Source organism: Ambystoma mexicanum, chromosome 8, assembly GCF_040938575.1.
Source record: "Ambystoma mexicanum isolate Mex_15411 chromosome 8, UKY_AmexF1_1, whole genome shotgun sequence".
Classification (NCBI taxonomy): domain Eukaryota; kingdom Metazoa; phylum Chordata; class Amphibia; order Caudata; family Ambystomatidae; genus Ambystoma; species Ambystoma mexicanum.
In genome coordinates, this window is record NC_090929.1 from 785,574,700 (window position 1) to 785,596,614 (window position 21,915).

Sequence of the window (21,915 nt, forward strand, 5' to 3'; positions counted from 1 at the left end):
CTCCTTGCGATTCGTCGTCTCTTTAGACCTCTCTTTCAGCCCCACTGCCAAAGTAATCCTAGCAATGCATTTGGATATGTTCAGCGACGTGGGGCGATGTGCCAGGTTGACTAGGAGGGCTAGCGGTAGATTTTTCACCTACCGGGGCCTTCGGAGATGTCAGATAAACTCGCTTTGATGGCCGGAGATGTTTTGGAGGTAGCACCCTTAGGTTTAGAAGGCCCAGTCGCAAGATGCTGCTGCGGATGCGGGGAAGGCAGTTGATCTTGAAAATCGGAGGATCCCGACTAAATGTTCGGCGGTCCTGTTGGCGCTTTCACCAGTTTCCATCGAAACCGGGGCTCTGTGTTTAGTGTGGCTTCGATCTTGTACGCCCATGTCGCCGGGTGTTATCCCCATAGCGTGACTCGAGTCAGGCCTATCATGTACCTGAAAGCAGATGTACCTGAAAGAGAGATGCAATACTCTGCGGCTACCACTGAATGTCGGACCATATGCACAGCATGTGATTCTAAGCAGATTAACAAGCATCAGAAATACCTAAAAAATAAAAACAAATTAAGGGGAGAAAACCCCTGTCTCTAGACAGTGGTGGTGCGAAGGGCTGTTGCACAGCAAGCCCCAATGACGTGGCTGTCATTTTTTTATGACTAAATCCTCTGGTGGGTGTCAGGCTTGGCTCCAAAAAGGTTGTTGCTGTCCAGCAATCTGGCTTGAAGGCTGGCAGCAAACCCTGAAGACTTCAACCAGGCCCCACCCACACAGTCTGCTGTGTCCAGCCATGACTGCAGCATTTGGCGTGCTGCTTCCTTGCCACAGTCGCCGAGGCTGGTGCCTTGGTGAAAAAGTCTTGCATTTTCAGGCAGACACCTTGGCCAAGATTGCAGAGCCTCACCCTTCGCCTGGCGGACAAAGGTGAATATCCTTGCTGTCCTCTCCCAAAGGGCCATTCAAGTACATGGACTGACAGTCCTGCGTGTTGTGGTGATCCAGTGCCAATCCAAAACAGACATCTGTCAACCCCACAGATTAAATCCTGAGGCGTTTAATGGAATAAGATTTGCATCAGAGAAAAATATTTAGCCCGATGAGTGCATTCCCGATAAGCAAACAGAGTGCGGAAAAAAAGAATCAATGTCATGGGGCACAGCACTGCTACATATACTAGCCCAGATGTCAAATCCGAACGGGTTGCGTAGAGGCATCAGATGGAGTAGATGCAGAGATACACTGCACCCGCTGGTGGCGGAAAAGTTAGCGGAGAACAGCTGTGCTGGGATGCAGATGAGAGATCTGCGGGAGGAAGGAATCCATTAGTACTGCAAAGTACTTTATATATACACATACATTGGTGACGCCACAGGTAAGGGTTAATAATTAGTATACATCCACATAAAAAATAAATGACATACTTAAACACTTTCCATTTATTAGGTAGGCTTTGAAAGTAACCATCCATAGTAATCTCTTGAAAACCAAAAATTACTTTGAACAGTACATGCAGCAGGTGGTAAAAAAGTATTTAGCAGATTTTTCGGTCCATAAAATGGGCAGCCTCATTTGCATAAGACAACCTCTAAGTTAGCGAAAAGCACTTTCAAAGCTCCTCTTCTGGCCTCGGTTTTTATTTCTGAATTGGTTCTTCCCGTGAAAGCCACCACCTTGTCTTCGACCACTGAAATCAGAAAATCTTCTTTCACGTTCTTCTAATTCTGGTAAATCTGTTGCAACAGTTAACTGCCAGCGCCTAGTGTCTTTCCAGCTTTCCTGTAAAAACAAAATGCATAAATGCAGGCATTAAACTGCTAACTCATGAAACATTGAACATAAACAGCAAGCGATTTAGTTAATGACAAACTTCACATTTGGGCAACTTCCCAAACATGCATTTTCCTTACAAAGGTCAAATTTATTATCAAGTAGAACTGGAAGAGGGAGCAATTCTATATTTGCATTTTTAAATTAGTGTCTTGAGGATTAGGAATACCAAAGAAACAAACATCCCTGCCAAACTTAAACAATCATGGGTGCTCCCCCCCTCCTCAAGAAACAGTCATTAGATCCTCTTATCCCCACTAATTACCGGCCTATCACTACAGTCCCATTTCTACTCAAAATATTGGATAAAACTGCTTATATCAGAGACAGCCTTGATTGACCTAAAGTCCCAAATAGACGAGCAGAGAGACAAAGGGAGGACAGTACTCCTGCTCCTACTTGACCTCTCTGCCGCATTTGATCTGGTCAATCATAAGGTCCTATGTCGACACCTTGATTCTGCGGCCCATTTCTCCTCTGAAGCCATCAAATTGATTGAGTCATTACTGAGTGAGAGAACCATGAGAGTCTTCTCCCCGTCGGCTGCCACTGACCCAACACCTATCCGATGTGGTGTCCCTCAAGGCTCCTGCGTTTCACCTACCCTTTACAATATCTTCACTAAGCAACTGCTTGATGATCTGGACCATCTGGGTATCTACACCAATTATGCAGATGATACTCAGATTCTCCTCCCGCTTTTTGGGGATTACATTACGGACACTGGATTAGTGAACAACGTTTACCTTATCATCCAAACATGGATGGCTACTCACGGCCTATGCCTGAACGATGATAAGACTGAGCTCATAATTCTGGGTTCTCAGGCCAACATCAAAAAACTAGGCCAAGAATTTTCCTCTTAATATTGATGGGAACACCATTAAAGTCTCAAAAGATGTAAAAACCCTTGGATTCTACTTGGATTCCACATTATCCTTTGATAAACAGATTAAATCCCTTACCTCTTCTACTGCTTACACTTGCAAGCTACTCAGAGCTGGTAAGCCCTTCCTCTCCGACAATAGTTGCCTGATCCTGGCCAGAGCCTTAATACTCGCCAGAATTGACTACTGTAATGCCCTATACAGCGCACAAATAAATCCACTATCCAAAAGCTCAAAACACTACAGAACAATGCCCTAAGAGCAGCCTTAGGTATAAATAAAAAAACCACATCTCCTCTGTGAGACGCCAGCATAAATGGTTATCGACATCTAATAAAATACAACTAAAAACCCTCTCCTTGACCTACAAAGCCCTTAACGCAGCCCCCAGCTACCTTATTGATAAACTCCAGAGAAGAACCTCTCTCAGACCTACCAGAACTGTGAATGCTAACTGTCTGACCATACCTAAATACAAGCTTACCACCATCGGCGGGAACAGCTTTACCGTAAAGGCCGCTAAATTCTGGAACTCACTGCCTCAAGATCTGAGAGTTGACCAACCTTAGCTACATTTTAGGAAAAATGTTATAAAATATATCATCGCCACTGACCCCTAGCTCGCTGCACCTGTCGTGAACCACCCTTTCTCTGAAAAGACCTCTTACCTTGCATTAACAGTGTGGTGCCACTTTCAAAGACAGGGTGCTTCCTAGTCTTCCTGTGTGCTATCTAGTCTACTTGTGAGCCTAAGTGATACATGAAGGACCTTTACTTTTGTAATATATATTTCTGTACAGTGTTTAGTGCTTAGTGTTTCTGTAATTATTTAGGCCATGTTTATTCGCTGCCACTATTTTTGTATTTTGTGTACATCTTGTAAGCATGTAAATATTGTATCCTGTGCTCATGTTGAAACCTTGTAAGCTTTGCATTTCCATATTGCTGCGCCCTTATACTTTGAGTCTGGTGCGCTTAACAAATGAATAAAACGTGCATCGTCAATAATTCCATTTATTGTTGGTGTGCACCTCCTTGCTATATAGAAATCTAAAGAGAAGACCACATTAAGGAAATCTGCATGTTCAGGCTGTGATGAATTAGTCATTCCGCTCAACGATTTCTCAACTTTGAGAAGGGTTTTCCAGCATCAGTCTCGGGCCAGAGAGGTTTATCAATACTGGGTACCAAATATGCATGGCATTGTTTGCAGCCCTGATCGCGTGGGTGCCTCTGTGTCTGTCGGTCCCTCGGTCTCTCTTTCTCTCCCTTTAGTACTCCTTGAGAGAAAGCGAGAATTCAGTTCCATTAGGGAGCATTATCAGAAACGTGCCAATTCCCTTCTACCTTCGAGACCACCAGCTCTTTTTGCTGGATTTAAGGACTTTTTATCCCTCATGTCATTTTAATGTGATTTATTCTCTGTTTCTTTTGACTTTGGAGTCTGACAAACTCCATAGGCATCATCTTTACATTGCGTCACACAGCACCTTCAGTGCAGTGGCACAGGGAAGTCCCCTAGATTTCCAAAAGTTTTAAATACCTTCTCTTGGTAAAACTACTGTTTCCAAGAGCAGTAAAGTGAAATTGACTTTACTTACAATTTGTAACTTTCTAGACCCAGAACACACTATCTTACAATAGGGTACTGGATGGGTTACTTAGTATCCCCTTTTGTCTAGTTTCTCATGTAACATTTTTATGTTATCCTTTCTACAATTAATGGCTGGTGGCAGAGATTTACTTTTTACTACCATTGTGTGTTTCTACCGCGGGCTGCATTCGCAGCCCCAGTATGAAACCATGGGTGCCCATTTGGCAAATATGGCCCTTGTTATGCGAAATTTGAGAACACTACAAACTCTGACCACAGGTACAGGAAACCCAATCTTTGGTATCAGCTTTTACTACACAGTTTGGGTAGTGTGTTGAGCAGCCATGCTTATCTCAAGAGGGGTCAATGTGAGCTGTAGTGGAGTTAGAGATTTACAGTTACAAGTATTCAAATAAACTTACACGCAAGGTTTCTTGAACAAACAATTATTAATTTATCAGTTAGAATAAGCCTTCTTCAGAAGGAAGCAATATAAGTTACAAATGTAAGTAAAGTCAATTTCACTTCACTGCCCTTGGAAACAGTAGTTTATCCAAGAGAAGCTATTTAAAAGACTACCGTGTGCCACTGCACTGAAGGTGCTGTGTGCCACAATGTAAAAAGATGCCTATGGAGTTTGACAGACTTCAAAAACCAAAAGAAACAGACTTCAAATCACAGAAAAATACATGAGTGGGGAAAAAGGTCTCTCACTCTCCAGGTTAAAAATTAATAAGCCGGATTCCAAGATGGTCGCCAGCACCGAGTAGACGCGCCGACGGCTGCTCCCGGGCTCGGAGGCATTTCTTCCGGAGGTTTCCCCCCACCCCCCATGTGAAGTAGGGCAGAACCGGATCACAGCGATCCAGGCGAGCACAGCAGGGGTACGAAAGTGCCCCGTGAAGGCAGCGGGTAGATTTGAGGCCCTGCGAAGAAAGAGGCGCAGCCTCTGGATCGGGGCACGGTGACTGAGTGAGGAGACTTCGGGCGAGAGTGCTGTGCACCGTGGGAGGGCCCCTTGGGCTTGGACGGGGGCCCCCCAGAAAGTGGCCAGAGCAGCTGAACGCCTGAACGTAGTGGAGGAATCGAGGCGCAGATGGGAAGAACAGAGGTGCCCGAACGGAGTTCTGCTGCAGCGTACCGGGCCAATGGGTGGGGGAGAGGTGAGGAGCTTGCAGCTGTGGGGGGACTGCCGGACCTGTGTGCGGCGTGGGAGACCAGGCACAAAGGGGAGATCCAGCAGGAATGAAGCTCCATCGGCAGGGGGAAGAGAGCAGTTGGGCAGACACAGCAGAGGCCAGAAGGAGGGCTTCCGACTCGGCGCAGGACACCTGCCCCAGTTGGACACTGCAAGTGCCTGACGCGGCGCCACCGGGATCCCCGGGCATCCGCGAGAATTATGGCGTACTAGGAGGCCTATTCAGGTGGATTGGCCCGGCAAACCCCAGTAGCTGGGGAGAGCATATTGACCTAGCAGCTGGCTCCGGGTAAGGAGATCCACCCCCCCCTCCCGAGGACAGGGGTCTACAGCAGCAGGGGTAAGCAGCGAAGCAGGAGGCGGCCAGGATCGGAGGAGCCCCCGGGATCCAGTGCGGGTATGGAGCAACGTGGTTGAAGTGGGGAAAGAAGTGTTGGCACCACCCCGGGGACAGTAGAGTGAGGAAGGGAAGGCCCCTATCAGGAGTACATTGCAGCACCCTCAAACACACCCCCCCCCCAAACAGTGGAGAAGCAGGTCTCAGTGGAGCAGTACATCAGGGCAGTGCTCAGCGTAGAGGGGCCAGAGTGCAGAAAGAGCGTTGGCCTCAACGGACATCTCAAGGCGACACCGCCGAGCAGCACAGTACTTCCCTTGTGGTCAGAAGTGTGGAGGGGCTTGACAGGGGCCAGGACTTGCTGGTACTTAGTGAGGCGCCTGCGGCATCTGGGTGGGGCCCATACAGGAAAGCTGTCCCCCCCAATGGTGTCACTGTGCCCAGGAATTAAGGTAGTACCCAGAGGCAGCAGCACAGATCCAGTAGTGCCCATTACCCCCAGAGAAAGCGCTGTGATCGGCGAGGATCGTGACCCCCCCCCCCGCCCCACACCCCCTCACCATCAATGGTGGACAGTAGGACTGGACCTGGGAGTGCCTCGGGTGGGGCTGTCGGATTAATCACCCAGAGCCATAAAGGGAGCCGAACAGGCAGCAGGGTCTAGCCGGCCAAGGCCAGCACCCTGAGGAAATCATCTGGCAAAGGGCACCTTGAAGGGGACACTCCCCAGAGGCAATAAGCGGGGAGGGAGGGGCAACAGGACCAATAGCACCCACCAACTGGGGGGGGTGGGCGCGCAGCAGCCCGATAGCATCAAACAGTGGACAGTAGAGGAAGAACAGTATTGAAGAGTATCGCCACGAATATAGATTAGCTCTAAGGCCAAGGGGAAAACGGCAAGGCTGGTCAGCGTACAGGGGACCCCCAAGGAGCTCTCCCCACACTGGGGCCAGCAATGGATGCTAGGGAGTCTAACAGAAGTGGCAATGGCCAGCCGAAAGAGCGGCAGGAGCTGGAAGGGGATGAGGACTCGCCACAAATGACGAGATGGGACCTCAGAGGGGAAATGCAGGCCCCGAGAGACCTTAGCCAAAACTTTTCACAACCAATTCCAGCTGATGCGATCTGATTTAAATGTGGCGCTAGGAGGGATGAGACAAGAAATGGCTCAGTTAGGGGAAAGAAAAGACCTGCTGGAAAGAGGACTGCAGGAAACTGAAGAGGACAACAGCAAACAGTGAGGCGATTGATCGCTGGACATTGCGACGCAGAACCTAGAAGCCCAAGTGGAGTACCTCGAAAATAGAAATCGAAGGGTCAACATCAGGATAACATTTTTTACCAGAACCGGTGTCAGACCGGGAATTGAAGGGGGAAACCCAGAGTATCTTCGCAGACCTCTTGGGAGAGGGGGGTCCAGAAATGATAGAACTGGACAGAGTGCACAGAGTTGGTCTACCCTCCAGGGGCCCAATGCCAGGCCGCGTGATGTCCTGGCTGCATTGACCAGATATGGACAGAAGGAGGCGGTGTTATGTGCGGCCAGGCAGCACGAACCGGTACTCTAAGGGGCAAGAGATTTCCTTGTTTCAGGACCTTGCGAACAGCACGCTGGAGAAAAGAAGGAACATGGGCCCGGTTTTGAGGGAGCCAACCAGGAAAGGGATAAATACAAATGGACTTTCCCCTTCTGTTTACTGTTCCGAGTGGGAGGGGGTTCAAGAGGTGGGCAACCACGCTCCAGGAAGCGGCAAATGTAATGCACTTGGAGCTCAAAGTCGAAAGGGAGGCCCCAGAAAGTGAGGCCTCTGCCCCCTCAGGGCAAAGGGAAAGGGCTAAACCCTGGGAATGGTCGACTATGAGAAAAACAGGAGGAGAGCCAAACTGAGGGGCCCCCTGGGGGTGGGGGGGCAGGGTGACCGAGGGGCAGCAAAAGAAGTGGGGAGCTGATCGAGATGAATCAGCTGACCTAAGCCCGGGAAGATATTCTGATGGGGGTGGTGGGTAAAGGGCAAAATATAGGGCCCAGGAGGGAGGAGTAGAAAACATGTTGGAACAAGTAAGGACTGACATGTCAGAGGGGTGTGGAAAAAGGGAAAAGGGCAGATGGGGGTGCGGGGCTGAGGGGGGGGGGGCAGGGGCACTCCCAAGTTGGGGACCAGGGGGCGGGAGAGGGATGTGAGGGAAGGACCAGAGTGACTGGGCAAGAAGGGCCCGTAGGGGGTACAGAATCACAACAGAGGGGGTGGCTAGAGGATTGAGCGCGGCAGCGGAGGTCAAGTCACGCCTTGAAGGAGGTCCTGGGAGGGGGATGAGGGTGCAAGAAGCAGGGACTAGCCAGGATTTTCCTCTGGGTCCAGGTGGCTAACGCATAATGTGAGGGGGCTCAATACCCCCCTCAAATGGGCTAAATTAGAAACATTTACAAAGACACACGCCCCGGATGTTCTCGCTCTACAAGAGACCCACCTACTGAGAAAGGACCAGGGTCGCATGCGACTGAGGGGCTTTACGCAGGTATACTTTACGTTGGGTCCCACGAAAGAGGGGGGGTGGCTCTGGCCTTTAGGAGGGGTATCAACTTCAGAATGCAAGACATCATCAGGGATAAGAATGGCAGGTACATTATGGAAAGAGGGGAGCATGTGGGTATGCCCAATACTATAGCCTCAGTGTATGCCCCGAATACGGGACAAGCCCATTTCTTGCGCGAGACCTTGGGAGTCCTGGAGAATTTTGCAAGGGGCAAGTTATTCGGATGAGGACCTCAATCTGGCATGGGATAGAATGGATCGGATGGCACACAAAGGCGTAGGAGAAGGTGCGGTGGTCTCACCCCAACTCCGGGAATAGGTGGAGGGGGCAAGTTTGAGGGATGTGTGGAGGGCTCTGCGGGGCAGGGAAAAGGGCCACACATTCCTTTCCGGGGTTGACGGGACCCAATCTAGAATTGATTATATCTGGGTGTCGGCAACTCTGGTGGGCAGGGTGGAGACAGTTGAGGCAGGTCCCTTGGCATAGCCGATCATAAATGGTGCAGATGAGGATGGGCCTGCGGAGGCGAAGTCCAGGGGTATGGAAGTGGACCAGGTGGTTGGGGAAGAAATCAGGGACAAAATCAGGGTATTCTTAGAGAGGAACAGCACAGACAAGTCTAGGCACGAGATGGGACGCCTTCAAGGCTACACTGAGGGGTGAATTTATCACCCTGAAAGCTGAAAGAAATAAGCAAATGCAGCATTTAAGGCATATAGGCTAGCCGAGGGCCAGTTGGGGGTTCCGAGAATAAAAAAAAAGCAGAAGGGGCTATGCTCATGGTTAGGCAAAAGTACTACACGAAGGCTAACGAGGCTGACTCTTTTGGCGCGACTCCTGAGGGGGGCTAGGGAACAGAATGTGATCATGGCCATGAAGGACGAGGGAGGGATCAGACTCATCCGAACCGAGGAAATAAAGGAACGCTTAGCTAGATTTTACGTAACATTACACTTCTCGCAGGATCCCCCCCCCCCCCTGCCACAGCGGGACTTTGAGGCCTTGCCCCTCCTCAGCCTTTCCCGAGCTGTCAGGGAGGAATTGGGTCAGATATTCACAGAAGACGAGGTGAGGGTCATTATAGCGTCACTGCCCTGCAATAAGGCCCTGGGGTCGGATGGCTATCCAGCATAGTTTTACAAGGCCTTCTCCCAAATTTTGACTCTGCATCTTACTCAGTTGTTTAATTCAAAGCAACCGGTCAAGTCACTCCGACAATGGAGGAAGCCAAAATAATACTCATCCATAAGGCAGGAAAAGACCCGGAAGAATGTACTTCCTATAGGCCTATCACGCTTATTAATACAGATGCTAAACTGTACACCAAAATATTGGCGAAGCGGCTTGAGGGGCACCTCCCAGCGCTGATCAACCCGGATTAGACAGGGTTTGTGTTGGGGAGACAGATGTCCGACAACATCAGGCGTGTGGGCCCACCTCGTAGAAAAAACACAGAAAACTGCCACTCCAGTGGTCCTCCTAGCTTTAGACGCAGAAAAGGCATTCGACCGGGTGGAGTGGTCATTTCTGTTCCAAGTCATGGCGAGGATGGGATTAGGCGAGGAATACATCAAAATGGTTCTGGCTAACTATCAAAGCCCTTCCATACGCATCCTGGTCAATGGGACAACATCAAACCCATTTAGCTTAAGGCGGGGTAACAAGCAGGGATGCCCACTCTCCCCCTGCTCTACGCAATTTATCTGGAGCCCCTAACTGCAGGCGATACGGGAGGCGGAGGACATTCGGGGCATACCATTTGGAGGAGGTCAGCACAAGGTGGCGGCTTTCGCCAATGATATGCTCCTCACCCTGCCAATCCAAGTGGGTCCATCAAGGAGAGCATGGGCCTCCTGTCCAAGTTCGGGGAGGTGTCAGGCTTACGTGTCAACTGGCAGAAGTCAGAACTCATGAACTGGTCTCTAGAAGCCAGGGAAGCTGCAGAACTAAAGGGATATGCCTTTAAGTGGAGCCCTGCGGGAATAAGATCTGGGGGTGAAAATTACCCCTGCCCTGGCAGGGTGGTACGCGGCGAACTACATCCCCATGATGAAAGCAATTAAAAGAGACCTCTGAAAGTGGAGCGCCCTCAGAATATCCTGGTTGGGGAGGGGGGTGGCGCTTAAAATGGTTGACCTGCCCCAGCTGCTTTACCTCTTTCAGGCCATCCCGCTACCGGTCCCCTCAGGCTTCTTTAGGGAACTAGATACAGCAGCAAAGGAATTAATTTCGGAGGGCAAGAGACCACGACTGGCCAGACGCTTATTGTCGGCCTCAAGGAGGGACGGGGCCCTGGGCTACCGGATTTTCATCGGTACTATGAGGCAGCACAGTTGAGTGATGGAGTGGTTTCCAGAAGATTATAGGAAACAGTGGGTCCAAATGGATAGAGCAGTGGCCCGGCATCATTTGGGCGAGGTTCTCCGGCCCCCACACCACCAGAGGCCATCACATCTATATCTGAGCACTATAAGAAAGGGTCTGGTGGACATCTGTGACGGGTTGGTGAGGAAACTTGGGATCACAACGTACCTCTCCCCATTTACTCAGATACTAAACAGGGATTTCACCCCAGGGTTGGAAAAAGGGGCATTCAGGAAATGGGGGTAAGGGGGATGTAGAGTAATTAGGGATATGTTCGAGGACAGAATGTGAAAACGTTTCAAGAGTGCAAGCAGGACTTTGATTTAGGGGAAGGGGAAAGGCATAGGTATTCTCAGATTAGACATTGGGTGATGACCATGGAGATCAAACGGTTACCCCTAACGCACGAGGGGTCCAGAGTGCTAATTTCATATCTCTATAAACTCCATGGAAACGCAGCCCCAAAGGCGAACTGGGCTTACATGAGCAGATGGGAACAGATACTGGGGACGAGAATGGAGAGAGAGGACTGGGAAAGGCTGTGGATGGGGATACCGAAGTGGGCAAGGGCGGCGCAATTACAAGAGGACTGGTACAAGTATATCTGTTGGTGGCACTACACCCCTGCCCGTCAGCATGCAATATACCCAGCAACGCCCAATGAGTGTTGGAGGGGATGTTGGGAGGAGGGGACAGCAATCCACATATGGTTGGAATGCCCCAAAATTAGGCCTTTCTGGAGCGACGACATACAAGCACAGGAACAGGCTTTTGGGGAGGGGCAGGACCCCCAGATTATCCTAAAGGGGAGACTAAGGTCAGGAAGAGGGAGTGGGAGGGGAAGGGACAAGCCAAGGCCAAGGTTATGTTTATGTTGGCAGCGATGTCCCTCATCGCTCAGATATGGAAGGGGCCCACGATCCCAACAGAGCAGGAATGGCTGAGGAGAATGTGGGATTTGGTAGCTATGGAATGTGCCACATACGCGGTCAATAATAATCTTGAGAACTTTGCAGCGGAATGGGGAGAAACTCAGACTTAACTAAAATGAGAATTCAGGGAGCAGTGATGCCCGCAAAGGCTGAACCTGTTGGATCTTCATGGTTGATTTTTCTGCGGGCAGAGGGAAGGACACGAGGGAACACCGCTGCTCTGGTGGAAGACGGGAGGGGATGTGGGGGGAGTGGAGAGGGGATAGTTAGGTTGTTGTATTGCATGTTGTATAACAATAAAAAGAAGTAAATAAAAAAAACCTAGAGTCCAGCAAAAGTGCTGGGGGTCTATTGGGTAGAGCGGAATCAGCATATTTTGGAGAATTCTCCCCAACACCGTCAAAGTTCCCACTCGTGGCACGAGCAGAGTTCCCTGCTGAGGGAATCGGCGACAGTGTACTGTACGCCCGTCAGGTGGAACGGAATGAGGAACATCCTCTGGGTGACCACCCAGTGCCACAACTCCTGCGCCTCCCTGGAGAGCGGCAGGGAGCGGGTGCCCCTCTTGTTCCGTATGTAGAACATAGTGGTGTTATCGTCGGTGAAGACCATCACCACCTTGACCTTGAGAGACAGCAGGAAAGACTTGAGGGCCCAGAACACTACCTGTAGCTCCAACGCACTTATGTGTAGATTCTGCTCTTCCGGCAGCCATAGGCCCCTGGCGTGAAGACATCCGGTGTGGGCACCACAACCCTCCAGAGACGCGACCGTCTGCTGGAACTGGGGTTCTGGAAATCAGTGCCACTGGCGATATTGGAGCTTACGCCCCACCATCTGATCGCCCGTCAGAACTCCTCGTCGAGGGTGATCCCGTCCTGGAAGCCTCCCAACACCAGGTCCCACCGGCCATCGAGGAACTCCTGCAGGGGTCGCATCCGCAAACTGCAGAGCCGAACCAAGTATATGCACCGTTAGGGAGAATTCTCATTCTATGGATAATTTCCCTTACCTATAGAGTCCCCCAGCAGCTTTGCTGGATTTGAAGGGTTTGTTTCTTTTTACCTGCTAAGAGTGAGACTCTTTTTCCCACTCTTAGACATTTTTGCTATGTGTGTCCAATGCCTATGGGATTTTCTCAACCCCATAGGAACCATTTTATTCACATGTGTTACACAGCACCCTCAGTGCAGTGACACAGGGGTGTCGTAGCGACCCCCAAACAGACTCCATACCCTGGGACTGACTGCATGCCCTGGGAGACAGTAAAGTCCCAATTGACTTTACTAGTCAAATCAAATCCTATGAACTAAACTAGTACAACCCATCTTACTATGGAGATACTGAAAAGGGTTGAAAGTTTTTCCCTTGTGTTCATTTTCGAGAGGGTACCATACAGTCCCTCTCTCAAAAGTTTCTGGCGGGTGGCAGTGGTTACTACTATAAATATTCTATCGCGAATATTTCCCTATGGGATTTTCCCATTGTTCGAGGCTACCATATTTTCTCTCAACCTCTAACATACTGCCGGTGTATTTTAATATTAACTTTACTTTTATTTGCCAGAACTTTAAAATAACCTTTCTCGTGCCTTTCTCTAAATTCCTAACCCAGGTCGGGGATCCTTTGTTCGTCCTTTTAGCGGGGTTCTACCGAGAAGCCCTCCTTTCGGCGCCAATGAGTCTGGGGTGGGTCCATTGTGTGGGAGGGGGAGTAGGACCACTGGACAGGGCTGCCTCAGCAACCCATGTCGCACTCTATCATGATAGGCCAGAGGGTCTCCTGCCAAGATGACCACTCGACTGTGAGAGTGACAGCTAGGCTGTATGAATGGGGCTCTTTTTGCATAAAAGCAGGGTCCTGAGGACTGGAAGGGCAAGACGTTGCCACCGGAACTAAGAAGCCAAAGAGGAGAGAAGCCAAAGACATCTACAACGACTGAACCACCAGTGAAGCCCTGCTGCAGCGTCTCACCACTTTTCTCCACATGACGAGAGAAGATCTTCACCTGCAAGAGCCTTTTTCCCTTGAGCTGGTGGGGCCAACCAGTTTGCCAATCGCCTTCCCAGACCTGCCTTGGTCGAATCACCAGTACCCTGTACTCTGAGGCCGGATAGCCAGGCACCTGTCCACCCGGACCGTGATTTAAAGGAGCGAACCTTTTATTCGTCAGGCAGCACCGCGGCTGGTTTCATCCCTGGGTAGTGCAGTCACTCGAACCTTCCTCCACGACGAGAGCCTCTCTTCCGATGCTTGATCAACTGAACTGCAGGCAATACCAGGACCAACCGCTACCGCAGGAGCCACTTGTTCATTTAAAGATACATTGTTCCACCACGGCGCCCTTTCTTCGCAGTAAATCCTTTACCTACCTGTTGGGTTGGCCGCCCCTCTCTCTTAACATTGTCTTTTCAACTTCTGCATCCACCTTTTCAAATTTGCTAACCAAAAACTTGACTGCAGCTACAAGAACAATTTGCTCCTGGGCCCTTGCACTGTACCACCGACTCTGGCACAGGCCTACTGACTGGCTACAATTGTTAGATCTGCCTTCTTTAGATTGATTCTCACTGAGAACTGTGTTGGTGCACCTATTTCTTTTAACTACCCTTTCCTTCCCATTTTTAAACCTAGGGAAATGCCATTTTGCTCAGTTTTCATTTAAGTACTGCTTATACTGATGCACTGCCTTGCTTAAACTGGTTCACAAACTGATGGGAAGTGTTGCTAGGGTGTATAAAATACTATTTCTAGATAACTTGTGCTTTCCCTCCCCTGTGAGGAATTGTTAGAGGATCCCTTGTGTGTAGTTGTCACTGTGCCGTTTTGCTCAGTTTTCACTCTGGTCCACTTGGTCTACAATTTAATTGTGGAGTGTGTATAGTTTTCCTTCGACTTACTTTAACTTGCTTGATGACTGTGATAAATGCGTTTTACTAGAAGTATATAAAATAAATATATATCTACTTTGGAATACAAAGCTTTGGTCAGTGTTTCCTTGTGCCATAGTACTGTAGGCCTATTGTGTAAACCCTGAATACTGCTGATCTCCCTCTTGAGGTAAGTCTGACTGCTCAGCCACAGCTACCAACTAAATCTTTGTGGTACAGACTGATACCAAAGGGGATTTATTGCTCTCGCCTGTAGTCCTAATCTTCTGTAGTGCTCCCTAAGGGAACTGCACAGGATTCTGCCTAAAATGCACGACATGCCGAGCAGCGACTTGATGGTCCTCACTGTGGTGATCTTCAGTGCCAACCGCCGTTGCAACATGCTCAAGATGGCCGATATCCTGTCCTCTGATGGTGATGCCAGGCACGCCACAGTGTTGAGTCTGGATCCCAGGAATAGCGCATCCTGTGACGAGTCAAGCAGGATTTTGCATAGTTCACTGAAAACCCCAGTTCCTCCTGCAGACAGACGGTCCATGTCTTGTGTTCGATGGCGGCGTTTCTTGACCTGGCCCAGACGAGCCAGTCATCCAGATCAGGGTAGACGTGGATCCCTTGTAGACACAGATGGGCCGTCGCCAAGCACTTTGTGAAGACTCTCGGCGTGGACTTCAGTCCGAAGGGTAGCACCTTGAACTGGTAACGCTTCCCCTGAATGATGAAGTGCAGAGACTTGCAGTGTCCTTTGTGAATGGGGATGTGGAAGTACGCGTCCTCCAGATCCAACGACGACAGGAAATCCCCCCCCCCTCTTCCAGCTGGCCGAGCACGTACTGCAGCGTGACCATCCTGAATTTCTGGGACTTGATGTATTTGTTGAGTCGTCGTAGATCGAGAATGGGCCTCCAGCCCCCGGTCTTCTTTCTCACAAGGAAGTACTGTTAAGATTCTCACAGAACTGGTAAATCTTCCTTTCCTGGTTCAACCCCAGAACTTTTTTGCTTTATTAGTGGGATATTTTTCATTAACATCTCAATGAGTGGGAACCTTTTTCCACACTCACATAATCTTTAACTCTTTTTATGGGTGTCATTTTTAAGACTCTACATAGTGTCTTCTTAAAGTTATAATCTTTAACAACTTATTTGCAATAACTGCCTGTTGTTGCTGGGTTGCCCTAGGGGCTCCACTTTCTTGTGCTAACCTTGAGTGAACTACAGTTCCCAAGGGTAGAAAGGATTGTTGGATGCCTTTTATATTTTATTCTGTGAAACCAGCACACCCACCTTACGTGGAGTGCTGGGGAGATACACTATCCCCTTTCACATTAAAACTGTAACAATTCTGTTAGTGACAAGCTTATCTTCAATGGCTGGTGGCAGTGGTTTCATTATCATCAACTACAATGGTTTGGTTTTACCACAGCTGTTCACAGCTCTGGTAACGCTAACTGCGGGAGCCATCTGTTTCAAAATGGCATCGAGCCATCTTTGCTAAAATGGTACCTGAACTTTTGTTCACCCTTTTAGAGTTTGTTCTTTCTTCTTCCTTCCTCTGACCTCCAGGGCGGGTAATTCCTTTGTGTAATTTGTCTCTTCAGCGGGAGTCCCCTGGACTCCCCGTACAGGCTCCAGTCTGTATGAGAGCAGGAAGTGAGGGAGGAGTCCAAAACACCCCAGCCCTTTGTCTTATGCCTTGCTTGAATGGGGACAAATCCTAGTGGGGGCTGGCTGTCTTGAGTGGACAACCAGACCAGTTTCTTGTAAAATGCGGGGCGAGAATGCAGAGGTTGTGCTGTAATTCATGATAAATACTGTGAACCTGGAATCTGAAGATATGTCGACCACTGGAACTTAAACCGAAGAGGAAGATGAAGGAAAAGTGGCTGAGACAATTTCCAGCGACCGGAAAGCCTGTGTAACCGGAGCCTGCTGTAGCCCTTCCTTCCAATCGATCTGGGGAAAATGATGACCCCGACCCAGAGCCTGGTGAGACCCACTACACTCAAGAAGAACTGCATTTTGAGCCATCCCACGCGTTGCTGCGACCTTGCATTGTTGCAATATCCTGGGATCTCGAGCCATCGTGCGGTGCACGGTCTTCCGAATTCCGAATCTCGCAGAAAGTTCGTGGGCATCCTGGTGGATCTCCAGAGACACAGAGTCTGAAAAGTCCCCTCAGCAGAGTGTTGGACCTTTGTAACGACGAGAATTCAATCTTCTGTCGTCTTCTGTGCTCCTTGAAAGGGCGCCAAAACCACACAAACGCATTCAGCCGCAAGGGAAACCTTGCCTAGAGCCTTCTTCATCAATCCCTGCTGCAAAGTCCATTCTGAGGTCTTGTTTTCAGTCTCCACGACAAGGAATCCAGGTACTGGGTATTTGGCGGCAGACCCTGAAGTTCTCCTGGTGCAAAAGCTTCTTCAATTCTGACGTACTGTGTTGGCTTGGGTATTGTTAGGCAGAATCCTGTGCAGTGCCCTTAGGGACCACTACACATAATTAAGACTACAAGTGGTAATACAAGTTCACCTTTGGTACAAGCCTGTACTACTATGTACAAGTGGTAGCAGTAGTGGAGCAGCCAGGCTTATCTCAAAAGTATATGAGCAGTAGCAGAGATAACACAAAGGGACCACAATTACTGTGACTCGAGCAAACACTGACTCAAGGTTTCAGGTAAAAAATATAAGTACATTTATTTTTAAACCATCTGTAAAACACAACACTTCTATAAATTCAAAACCAGACGTAAAATACACCACAAACAAACAATTCTCTTGGCACAGAATAACTCAAAGCAAGTACCTTATGTTTTGGTGGACCGGTGTTGTGAAACAAAAGACGTTACCGGGAATAGATATGCGATCACTTCTTGACAGCTCGGTCGTATTAAAGAAACGCGTATCCGTGGTAAGAAATGATACCGGGGCAAAAACACACTTAGCACCTGGGCTAACCAGAGAGAGTTGGGGGCAAAAATCATAGGCAATACTTTTGTCAAGGCAGACAGAATCAGAGAACACTCGCTGACAGAAATACAAAAGTCAATAGGCCGGAGCCAGTGTCAAGTGGAAACGGGTTCCTGTTGTCGAGGATCACACAGACAGTTCAAGATTCCACGTTGCCAGGAGTACCTGGATATTGTCAACAGAGGAAGCAAAAGTTATAAGAAGGAGAGAAGACAAGGGCAAGCCTTAGATGAGGAGAAAAGGGATTCACCCTAGTTCCTCAAAGTAGAACAGTACCTTATTCAAGAAAGAAGCTGGTGCCACAACAGTTGTTCCTGGTAGTTTCCTGCGGACCCACGGTTCCTGGAGCTTCGGTCGTGGAGACAAGGAGGATGTCTGGAGGGGTCAGCACTACTCGGGGATGAGGCCAGCAGCAGCGACGGCAAATAAAAGCTGCGCTCCTTTAAAACAGGAGGCTCTTCAGATGGCTATCCGGACCACTACAGCAGTGTGCAGCGATTTCAACCACGAAGAGGATCCTCTGGCTGTGGAAGATGAGCTGGTTGACCCCACCAGGCTCAAGGGAAGACGACTCCGGACTGGATCTTTTCTGGTCGTCGAAGGTTAGATAGCTCATGACTGCAGCAGGGCTTCACCGGGACGGGGTAGTTGCAGCAGCCGTCTTCTTCTCCACTTCTCTTCGGTTCCTTGTAGTTCCAGTGGCAACTGACTTCCAGCCCAAGAGTCCTGCCTTTTATGCGGAAATCCCCCATTCACACAGCCTGGCTGTCAATCACGCAGCAGGGGGGTTGTCCAACCCAGACAACCACCTCAGCCAATCATGGCAAAGTGCGACTTGGGTTTCCTAGGATACCATGTGCAGGGGGCGACTACACCCCTCCCTCATATTCAGCCCACCTAGACACCCAGGCGGCCAGAGGAGGGTTTCTTGACAGAAGCCCGCCAAAAGACTGAACAAAGAAGGAAAACCTGGTTTGCCGTGCAAAATAAAACACAAGAAGGACTTTAACAAAAAGAAATGGCGAATAAACCCGACCGGAGCCAAAAGAAAGTATTTGGTCAAGCGGGTTTATGTTTGAGGCTAATATAATAGCCTAAAACAATACCACGTTTATATAGTATAATCGCGGTAGAAAAGTTAGGGTAGATACCACTGCCACCAGCCAAGTCTAAATGTTAAAAGAGCAAACCAATGCTCCAGGAGGGACAGATAAAAAGGGCTAAGGATTAACCCTTTCCAATACTCCCTTTAAGATGGGGTGTACTGGATCTGTGGTTATTGGACTATGTAAAGTTAATGGAAACTTTACCTGTTTTGGGGGGACAGTAGTCAGCCCCAGAAAAAGGAGTCATTGGGAAGTCTTAGAGACAACCCTGTGTTACTGCCCTGAAAGGTGCTGTGTAACACCCACATGTTGGGCTCACGGAGTGGTGTGCTCCAGAGCCCAAGATCACACAAGTAGAAATGCACATGACAAAACACAGGTAAGTGTGGGAAAAAGAGGCACACTCTTACCAAGTGGAAAAAATAAACTCCAGAAATCCAGCAAAGCTGTTGGGGGACTCACTAGGTGAGGGAAATTAGCCATAGAATGAGAATTCTCCCTAACAGGTATGTACTTACCTTAAGCCTGTTAGGTTTCTGTGTAGTTGAGTGGTGTTTTCTGTGATTGGGAGGTGCCTTGTCCAGTGCACCTAGTCCCACTGCTAGAATCCTGCTAGGGTGACTTCTGCAAAGCCCCTGGACCCTCTTCTAACTCTAAAGTGAAATACTTACCGGTTTGGCCAGTTTCCTAAGGAACTCTGACTTTTGCTACTAAATGACCTATTCTGACACTGCCCATTGGTCACTAGTGAGCCCCCCCCCCCACCTTCTGCCACTGAGAACAATCATGCTCTAAGAATAAGGGAAAGACTGTCAAGGGATTGGGACTTCTGCCTAGAAAAGAAAATAAGTGTTTCAAAGTTAGTTACTTGTAAAGAGTTGGTTGGTAACTAATTCTAAGAGTGGACACTTACAAAAGTTCTTACTGATCTTGAATGTGTGATGCACTATTCTTAAATGTATGGTTAACATCTTTTCTTCCCTAGCCACTGTTTTGCCAGTCTAATAGAAAGTAGATGTGAAGGTATTTTACTCTCCTGTGATTAGGGTGTGCCTCTTCCCAAAAGTGAAGTGTTGCTTTCAGCAGATTAGTCCCTTGACGATAATTGTATGAGTGTCCCCGAACTGGGTCTTGCTTCCCCTGACTTGCTGCTAGCCTGTCCATAATCACTCTACATTAGGTTATTGCCTACCTAGAATAACTATTCAGTAAAGTGTAACATTGGGTTTTACTTTCCCTCTCCATTGTGAGGTTAAACAAAGTATCTGGGTTTGACTTACCTTGTGTTAGCTGTGTGCCATCCAAAATAAGTAGCAAGAGTTACTGCTTACCTCAATCTCGGTTCCCTGTTTTCAAAAGCACCTGTAACTGTATATTACATCGTTATTTTTTACTCACCTGGTATAACTGTGCTATCACAAAAGTAGTTGTAGGCTTTTACTGCACCTAGAATAAGTGTTTCACTATTCATGAAAAGTATATTGTCCAGTTGACTGATTAAGTGATTTGTGCCGAAAATAATTATACAACTGGAAGGGTCTACTGCCCTTGCATTACTGAAGGTAATTGTAAAAAGTAACCATTGGTTTTTACTCCACAAGAATAGGCTTGACCTATACTAAATGTGTATGAAAAGGTTTTGACTTCCCTAGAACTACTTTAAGGTACTTGAAATAAGGTATATACTTGGGCCTGTGCACTTTCAAGTATAGTGTTGTGTTTTTAATATTGTGATTTCATATAGTGTTTTAGTACTTAGCCCTAGATTTATCTGGGTCTACCTGTATTTAAATAAATCCTTTATTTGTACAATACATAGTGTTTGTGTTTCTTTGGATCCTTTGTATGACAATTTAACTTGTACTGATTCTACAGCCCTCTCTCCCTCCTAAAATAAGCCTGGCTGCTTGGTCTATGCTGCCATGTACTCAGGTGGTACAGCCTTATACTAAGAGTGGAGTCTTGTACTGTCTCAGTTGAATGGTTTTACTAAGCCCTTACTTGGACTTCAGAAAAACTGCCCTAACAAGTACCTCGAGTACACTCTGGAGCCCGAGAGTCGCTGTGGAACAAGCTATCGCCCCTTGTTTTAACATCGTCCGAACCTCCTGCAGCAGCTGAGGGATGTGTTTTTCCCGCCGACCCACCAGAGGTATTCCAGGGCACTTTCGATGAAACTCCAGGGTGTGTCCGTGGGTGAGAGCGTCCAGCCACCATCTGTCGGCAGTGATGGTCTCCCACACGCCGATGAAATTCGCCAGCAGTCCTCTGACCGGGGTGCAAGGTGGGGAGGGGGGGGTCCGACGTCCCAGACAGTTCAGTCCTGTTTGGAGGTAGACAGGCTGCCTTGCAGTCCCCGACGACATCCACCACTCCTTAGATCAACTCCTGTTGGCTTCTTGAGTCGAGGAACGGGAGGGCTGGCGCTAAGGATGATGAGCTCCACCAAAACCTTTCAATGACCGAAAGACTTCCCTCCTGAGGAACGAAAGGATGTCCATCGTTGCTGTAGGGTGACTAGGGCATGTGCAGTCTCCAACTTGATGGGCATGTCCAAGACCCTTGCCTGGGCCTCCTGCCTAAAATTGGTGGCCTTGAGCCAACCACGACAACGACGAAGACAGACTTAATTTCTCATCTGGCAGAACCCTGTGTCCGCGGTGTCCAGGGCCACCTCGCCTTCTTGAAGAATCTCCAAAGCTTCTGCCAGCTTGCCCTAGGGAAGGAAGTCCAAGAGCGGAGCCAGCTTAAACCAGAACTCCCGGTCGTACTTGGCCACGAACGCAAGAGCATTGACAGCCTTGTTGTCGCAGCCGAGTAGATCACTTTCCTCCCATCAAACTAAACTTCTTACCCTGAACGTCTGGAGGGGAGGAGGAAGAGGACGAAGATGATGCCGAGCCCAACGACTTCTTCCTTGTAGCAGCTGAAACCAGAGTCCAGCGAAGGTTGAGCACGCAAGCACTTGGGTGCAGAATCCGGCACCCTGTACTACTTCTCCAGCCGGTCCCTCTTCGATAGAGCTATAGCAGAATTCTTCAAAAGGGTTAATCCATCATCCCACACATCGTCCAGGAGTGGGACAAAAAGGATGGTACAAGAAACCTTACTTGGTCTCGTGGGATAAAGTGGTGTCGGGGAGGGAGCCGGTGGATGGCATGGAGGCATGTGTTGCCTCTTCCGCTTCTTGGCCAGTGGTTCCCCTGGTGTCAACTGGGCAGCCGGAACTGGCACCGCGGGCAGAGCTGAGGCTGTTGGGATCCTACTATGCATCACCAACAG

At 48.9% G+C, this 21,915-nt stretch overlaps 1 protein-coding gene across 4 annotated transcripts in view; it reads right to left on the reverse strand.

Annotated features, from left to right (window-relative positions):
- Positions 1-1,409: 1,409 nt before the first annotated feature.
- DDX21 (DExD-box helicase 21) overlaps positions 1,410-21,915 on the reverse strand; it is a 790,459-nt gene continuing 769,953 nt past the window's right edge. For all 4 annotated transcript variants that reach the window (XM_069610614.1, XM_069610615.1, XM_069610617.1 and 1 more), the window contains one exon: positions 1,410-1,767. In XM_069610614.1, coding sequence (XP_069466715.1) covers positions 1,582-1,767 — 186 coding nt within the window. In that variant the 3' untranslated portion in view covers positions 1,410-1,581. The remainder of the gene's footprint in view (positions 1,768-21,915) is intronic.